Raw genomic sequence first — 7,491 nt, 5'->3', positions numbered from 1 at the left:
TTGGTGAAGGGCTGTTCCCAGGGACTTTAGCTCCTCAGTGCTCCTGGCCTGCCCTGTGCATGGGTCAAGCAAGCTTGTGCAGGAGGAGAAAGCCCCCAGGCAGAGTCGCAGGAGCTTGCAGTAGGCAGCCATCTGTCACAGGTACAGGTGGGTGGCGGTTACAGGATCTGCAACAGAAGCAGCCCTTTCGGTCCTGCTGGGTGAGGGTAAAACAATGCTCTGAGCCACCAGACAACCAAGAGAGTGAAAACTTTATTGCCCCAAGTACTTTACATGAATGTGACCAACACCACATTTGGGCAAATATATAAAAAGCACAACCTATTGTACAATTATTCCACCTTCTCGATTCATGCACTGTACAGACACTTCCCAGGTTTCTCTCCTAGGAAGAGGTGGGCACGATGGATGGGTTTCATGGGCAGCAGCTGCACTTGTCTGAGCCTCCTTTGCAGATGCAGCCCCTGGCACACTTGGCACAGCCTGGCGGGCAGCACGGACAGCAGCCTGAAAGAGTCAGGAGATGCGCAGATCTGCTATGGGTCAACACTCCCATCTCACCACTGCCCCTCCCACCACTTAGAGGAAGTAGGAAAAGAGGGGTGTGTGCATGAGGTTTCAATCCACATTAGCAAAAATCCTGGGACAGAAAGTTGAGGGATATTAGAACTGGAAGGGATTCCAGGGGCCATCTAGAGTCCATCAGAAGCCCACAGAAGGGAGGTTTGCCAAGGTCATGAGACAGTGGCAAAGGCAAGACTAGAATCTAGGGCTCATGACTCCAGGCCAGTGCTCTATCCCTGTTACCACTCGGCAGAACAGAACCTCCCCTCAGTCTTTTTCCTGCTCCAAACACTATGGATGCCCTCATCCCTGGGTAGGCTGCAGCCATGGAGAGCTCTGCCATAGGTCTCTACACGGTTCTCATTTCAGATATCTCCCAAATGGGTAAAAGGCATCTAGACTCCCTCCCCCCAAGCCCCAGTCCATCATGGCTGGAGGGTTGAGGATGGGGATTGGACCTTTCTTTCTTTTCTTTTCTTTCTTTCTTTCTTTCCTTCCTTCCTTCCTTCCTTCCTTCCTTCCTTCCTTCCTTCCTTCCTTCCTTCCTTCCTTCCTTCCTTCCTCCCTCCCTCCCTCCCTCCCTCCCTCCCTTCCTTTCTTTTTTGACTGATTTTCACTCTTGTCACCAAGGCTGGAGTGCAATGGCATGATCTCCACTCACTACAGTCTCTGCCTCCTGGGTTCAAGAAATTCTCCTGCCTCAGCCACCCGAGTAGCTGGAATTACAGACACCCACCACCATGCCCAGCTAATAACTGTATTTTTAGTAGAGATGGGGTTTCACCATGTTGGTCAGGCTGGTCTCGAACTCCTGACTTCAGATGATGCACCCACCTCTGCCTCCCAAAGTGCTGGGATTACGGACATGAGCCACTGCACCTGGCCTGGATGGGACTTTTCTAACTCCCAGCCCATGGTGCCCCCAGTCACCATACTCACTCTTCCGACACGTTTTACAGTTGCAGGTTGTGCATTTGCAGTTGTCTCCACACATGCAGTTTCCTCCTGGAAGAGAGGACAGCCACCACGAACATGAGGATGGAGATGGAGTGGGGAACATAAGGCTTGATGTCGATTGTCACAGTGGCAAGGCTTCTGGGCTGTCCTTGGGGACTGGCTGGACGAGAGGGTGACAAGGCTGCTGAGCATCACCCCAGTGTCAAGAACCGTGCAATAGTCCACAGTCACAGGCCATGGATGGGAGCTAGCATGGCTGCATCAATCGTGCCTGGGATAATTGTAAAAATGCAGATTCCTGGGACCAACCCTTGAGATGTTCTGATTCATAAGTCTTGGTGGGGAAATGGAGTCCATATTTTTGAAAAGCAACTCAAATAATTCTTTTTTTTTTTTTTTTTTTTTTTGAGACGGAGTCTCGCTGTGTTGCCCAGGCTGGAGTGCAGTGGCGTGACCTCGGCTCACTGCAAGCTCCGCCTCCCGGGTTCCCGCCATTCTCCCGCCTCAGCCTCCGAGTAGCTGGGACTACAGGCACCCGCCACCTCGCCCGGCTAGTTTTTTGTATTTTTAGTAGAGATGGGGTTTCACCGTATTAGCCAGGAGGGTCTCGATCTCCTGACCTCGTGATCCACCCGCCTCGGCCTCCCAAAGTGCTGGGATTACAGGCTTGAGCCACCGCGCCCAGCCTTGAAACTCAAATAATTCTTAAGTACAATGAGAACCAACAGACGAGGCCAATGTTTCCAAGCCCAAGGTTCCTCTGAGAACTATCCTCTGAAACTATCCTTTCACACCCTCTTGGCTAGGCATACTGGCTCACGTCTGCAATCTCAGCACTTTGGGAGGCCAAGGGAGGTGAATCACATGAGGCCAGGAGTTTGAGACCAGCTTGGCCAACATGGAGAAACCCCATCTCTAAAAGAAAAAAAAAAATTAGCCAGGTGTGGTGGCACACACCTGTAATCTCAGCTACTAGGGAGGCTGAGACATGAGAATCTCTTGAACTTGGGAGATGGAGGTTGCAGTGAGCCGAGATCGTGCCACTGCACTCCAGCCTGGGTGATGGAGTGAGACTCTGTCTTAAAACAAACAAACAAACAAAAAGACCTTTTACACCCTCGTCACCTTCACAAGTCAAGATGAAAACCATGAATGGTTTAAGGAAGGTCAAGGAACGTCAGTGAACTCAAAACAAGAGCCACACCTTGTTTGGTTTTTTCCTTTCCTTTTTTTTTTTTTTTTTTTTTTTTTTGAGACGGAGTCTCGCTCTGTCGCCCGGGCTGGAGTGCAGTGGCCGGATCTCAGCTCACTGCAAGCTCCGCCTCCAGGGTTTACGCCATTCTCCTGCCTCAGCCTCCCGAGTAGCTGGGACTACAGGCGCCGCCACCTCGCCCGGCTAGTTTTTTTTTTTGTATTTTTTAGTAGAGACGGGGTTTCACAGTGTTAGCCAGGATGGTCTTGATCTCCTGACCTCGTGATCCGCCCGTCTCGGCCTCCCAAAGTGCTGGGATTACAGGCTTGAGCCACCGCGCCCGGCCGTTTTTTCCTTTCCTTTCCCTTTCCCTCCCCTCTCCTCGCCTCCTCTTCCCTTTCTTTTTCTTTCTTTTCATCGTTCCTTCCTTCCTTCCTCCCTCCCTCTTTCCTTCCTCTCTTTCTTCCTCCCTCCCTTTCTTTTTTCTTTCTTTCTCTCTTTCTCTCGCGCTCTCTCTCTCCCCCTTTCTTTCTCTCTTTCCTTCTTTCTTTCCTTTTTCCTTCTTTCTTTCTTCCTTTCTTTTGACAGGGTCTTGCTCTGTCACCTAGGCTGGAGTGCCATGGTGGGAACACAGTTCACTGCAGCCTCAAGCTCCTGGGCTCGAGTGATCTCCCTGCCTCAGCTTCCTGAGTAGCTGGGACCACAGGCACACATCACCACACCTGGCTAATTTTTTAAATTTTTGTAGAAACAGGGCCTTAGTATATTGCCCAGGCTGGTCTCAAATTCCTTGGGCATAAGCGATCATCCTGCCTTGGCCTCCCGAAGTGCCAGGATTACAGATGTGAGCCACCACCTTGGTTTTATACCATAATGACCATCTACACTTAAAAAAAATTATCCCATCTTTCATTTTGAGTTTCAAAATGCTGGAAGCTTCTGCCTCTTTTGCAAGTTTTTGGTACAGAGATGTCTAGTTAAAAGACAAGGGAGTCTTGTAAGACTTCATTTTCTTTCTTTCTTTCTTTCTTTTTTTTTTTGTTTTTTGAGACGGAGTCTCGCTCTGTCACTCAGGCTGGAGTGCAGTGGCCGGATCTCAGCTCACTGCAAGCTCCGCCTCCCGGGTTCACACCATTCTCCTGCCTCAGCCTCCCGAGTAGCTGGGACTACAGGCACCTGCCACCTCGCCCGGCTAGTTTTTTGTAATTTTTAGTAGAGACGGGGTTACACCATGTTAGCCAGGATGGTCTCGATCTCCTGACCTCGTGATCCGCCCGTCTCGGCCTCCCAAAGTGCTGGGATTACAGGCTTGAGCTACCGCACCCGGCCCCCTCCCTCCCTACCTCCAGCCCTCCCTTCCTTCCTAAAGTCCTGCCTTCCGGCCTTGAACTTCCTTAACTTCTTAATTCAGTTCTTTATCTATCTCTTCCTCCTTTCATTCTTTCCTTCTTCTTCTTTTCTTTCTTTCTTTCTTTTCTTTCTCTCTTTCTTTCTTTCTTTCTTTCTTTCTTTCTTTCTTTCTTTCTTTCTTTCTTTCTTTCTTTTTCTTTCTCTCTCTCTCCTTCCTTCCTTCCTTACTTCCTTCCCTCCCTCCCTCCCTCCCTTCCTCCCTTGCTTCCCTCCTTCCTTCTTTCCTTCCTTCCTTTGGTCTTGCTCTATTACCCAGGCTGGAGAGCAGTGGTGCAATCCTAGTTCCCTGCAGCCTCGAACTCTTGAGCTCAAGCGATACTTCCATCTGCACCTCCTGAGTAGCTGGGACTGAGGTGCACACTACTACACCCAGGTAAGTTAAAAAAAGAATTTGTAGACATAGAGTCTCACTATGTTGCCCAGGCTGATATTGAACTCCTGGTCTCAAGTGATTCTCCTGCCTCAGCCTCAAATTGCTGGGACTACAGTCGTGACCCACAGCACCCAGACTTGTGAGACTTCTTTATACTATTTCCATGACTGTAAAAGCCCAGAATGGCTTTGAACCCTGATTTCTCTCCTTCTGACCAACATGCTCCTGTGGAATTAAGCAGCTTCAGTGACTCAAGAGTCCACATAAGTTAGGGGAGTCCACAACTCCCCTGACATCTGCAGGTGCTTAATGGTTTTAGCACTTTCATAGCAGCTCTGGGATGTGGTTGGCTGGGAATAAGGAACCTAAGTCTACAGATGAGGAAAGTGAGGACCAGAAAGAATAAGTGCCAGGGAGGGGATGGCAGTGATGGACTCAAACCAGGTTGCCAGGTTCTGGACCAGAGTTCTCCTCACTCTGGTGGGTGCCCTTAGGGGCCAGTGCTAGAAGGACCAAAGTTTGCAGGTCCCCTGTCAGCCATTCCCTGAACCAGGATATCAATTCTAGAAAATCAGGCTGGGAGCCAACAGAGAGTGGGAGCTGCCTCACAGGTGGCCAGTCCACCTGTCAGCTCCCAGGATGAACTCCATTGGTGGCTCCTAATTGGAGGGAAGAGAAGTTTTCAGAGAAGTTTTCATCAGGGACCTGCAGACTCCCTGTAGGAAGCTGGTCCAAGGTTCCCAGGCTCCAGGGAGGGCTTCCTTACTCACCAGACATGCAGACACATTTCCTGGGGTCCATGGTCCAGGTGTCCGAAAGGTTCCAGTGCTGTCACCGCTGGGGAAGGGAGGCTGCGTGATCAGCAGCCAGAGGCTCCCCATTTATAGCCATGTGGGTGTAGTTTGCAGCTCACCCCACCTTTCCCTGGGGCCAGACGCCCTGCACACGGCCCAGTAAGGCACCTTGGGCTGGGAGTTGGGAAGAGTAGGCGGAGGAGGGCAGAGGAGAGACCGAGCAGTACAGTCATCTGGGTGGCTTTTCACCAGGGATGCAGGTGGCTGCACCCACCTCACCCACCCACCTGGCAAGGTTTCAGGGAACCAGGCTCAGGCTTAGATGTGCACATGCAGCTCAGATCAGCAGCTACGTCCACCCTGTCTCCAAGTCCTATAAGTCCTATGCATTCTGTTATCTGCCATTTCTGTTCCCTCCTTCATAGGGGCTCCTCCTGCCTTGGCTTGGGGCCTCATCCTATCTCCCCTGGTTGACTGTAAAAGCCCTTACTATGGGTAGGTGGGGGCCTCTATCCCTGGCCCTGAGCTTTAGAAGGTCCCACCAAGAACCTCTACTGGCCGCACCCTCCTCATAAGTGAAACAGTGGAAAATCAGGGAGTTGTGCCCACCCAGAGCATGCAAACTTTCCTTCTAGACCACACACAAAGCAGATGCAGCAAGAGGGGACGTGGGGGAGATTTAACCACGTCTTCACTCTCCATTATAACCCCATTCTTTGGTATGGGCAGCTGAGCACTTTTCAGTTTGTTTATTTATTTATTTGTTTTGAGTTGGGGTCGCATTCTGTTGCCTAGGCTAGAGTGCAGTGGCTCGATCTCGGCTCACCGCAACCTCCACCTCCCGGGTTCAAAGGATCCTCCTACCTCAGCCTCCCAAGTAGCTAGGACCACAGGCGCAAGCCACCACACCTGTCTAATTTTTTTGTGTATTAGAGATGGGGTTATGCCACATTGCCTAGCCTGGTCTTGAACTCCTGAGCTCAAGTGATCTGCCCGCCTCAGCCTTCCAAAGTGTTGGGATTATAGGCCACCGTGCCCGGCCTATATTTCAGTCTTTTGTAAAGTGCCCTATAGAGGATGCAGCTTCAAGCTTCCCTGACAAGCTGCCATCTGCACCCAATCCCCATGGAGAAATTCTGGAGCTGGTGCTGATTACACTTCCTCCAGGAAGCCACCTCTGATCACTCCCTTTCTTAGTTGGGAGAAATCTCTCTCTGTATCCCTTGGCTGATGTGTCTGTATATTTCTCATGACATTTACTACTTGCTAAGCTGCTGTATGATTATTTGTGTTGATGGCTCTTACCTTTCTCGCCCCAATCTGGGAGCTCTCAGGTAAAAAACCTGTGCCTGAAGCATCTCTAAACCCATTCAACGTCCCGCACAATGTTGGATGAATGGATGAATTAATCAGATGAGTAATCAAATGACCAAAGGCATGAGTGAGAGAGTGGATATATAAGTGAACAAATGACTAAGTGAGTGACGAGTGGACAAATGCATGTATTTCCTGCGTGTGGCTCTACTGAGGACCTCTGCGGAAATATGCTGTTGCCATTCAGAAAGGCGAAAAACGGGCCTGGCCATAACCATGGGAGATCATTCCTCCGAGTTCTCAGCTTGGTGGGGTCTCCATCATTCATCCATAAGGACCACCTGGGCCTCAGTCTGACCCATGGAACCATGGATTTTGGGCTGAGAGCTTCTAATGAGGAGAAAGGGATTTGGCTCCATGGTCATCAGCAGGTCACTGTGGCAGACACTGGGGAGGGGAGGAGGGGGCAATACTGTAGTGATCCCCAAGTGGTGCCTTCCTTAAAGGAGTTCACAGCCTAGTAGGGGACATGTATTCATTCATCACCCTCCAAGGGTCAGGCACTGTGCTGGGCACTGGGGAGCCAATGGGTGAGTAAAAGCAGTTTATAGTTCAGAAGGTCGGGAGGACATCTCAGCCCAGGAGACCCATGACCAGGTGTGGCTGCTCCCAGACTCTTGAAGCTGGATCCATCTTACTGGGCTTGCACCCCCAGCCCAGTTCTGGCACATCTCTCGTGGCAGGCCCAGCCTCCTCCACCTCTTGGGCTACCCTCCAGCAAGTATTAATGGCTTAGAAGGTCTGGCCTAACCAAGTGAGACCAGAGAGAGGAAGGGATTTCCCTTCACCCTTATTGAAGCCATCTCTCTCCCTCCTCTGCCTAGGCC

At 50.8% G+C, this 7,491-nt stretch overlaps 1 protein-coding gene across 1 annotated transcript; it reads right to left on the bottom strand.

The window, feature by feature from the left end:
• Nucleotides 1–254: 254 nt before the first annotated feature.
• Nucleotides 255–5,377, bottom strand: MT4 (metallothionein 4). The gene is made up of 3 exons (XM_030925422.1): nt 5,267–5,377; nt 1,504–1,569; nt 255–507 (listed from the first exon to the last, which is right to left on the bottom strand). Exons 1-3 carry the CDS (start codon nt 5,295–5,297, stop codon nt 416–418), a joined length of 189 nt encoding a protein of 62 aa, XP_030781282.1. The 5' UTR covers nt 5,298–5,377; the 3' UTR covers nt 255–415.
• Nucleotides 5,378–7,491: the final 2,114 nt, after the last annotated feature.

Source organism: Rhinopithecus roxellana, chromosome 20, assembly GCF_007565055.1.
Source record: "Rhinopithecus roxellana isolate Shanxi Qingling chromosome 20, ASM756505v1, whole genome shotgun sequence".
NCBI classification, from domain to species: Eukaryota; Metazoa; Chordata; class Mammalia; order Primates; family Cercopithecidae; genus Rhinopithecus; species Rhinopithecus roxellana.
Note: the sequence above shows the minus strand (reverse complement) of the source record. Positions and strands in the feature narration are given on the sequence as shown.

What these genes read in the sequence shown, in the direction of transcription:
- MT4 (XM_030925422.1), bottom strand. Translation starts at nt 5,297, where the DNA reads ATGGACCCCAGGAAATGTGTCTGCATGTCTG. An exon ending in GAAATGTGTCTGCATGTCTG is followed by an intron (nt 1,570 to 5,266) that starts GTGAGTAAGGAA and finishes CCTCTCTTCCAG; the next exon opens with GAGGAAACTGCATGTGTGGA. An exon ending in CTGTAAAACGTGTCGGAAGA is followed by an intron (nt 508 to 1,503) that starts GTGAGTATGGTG and finishes TGACTCTTTCAG; the next exon opens with GCTGCTGTCCGTGCTGCCCG.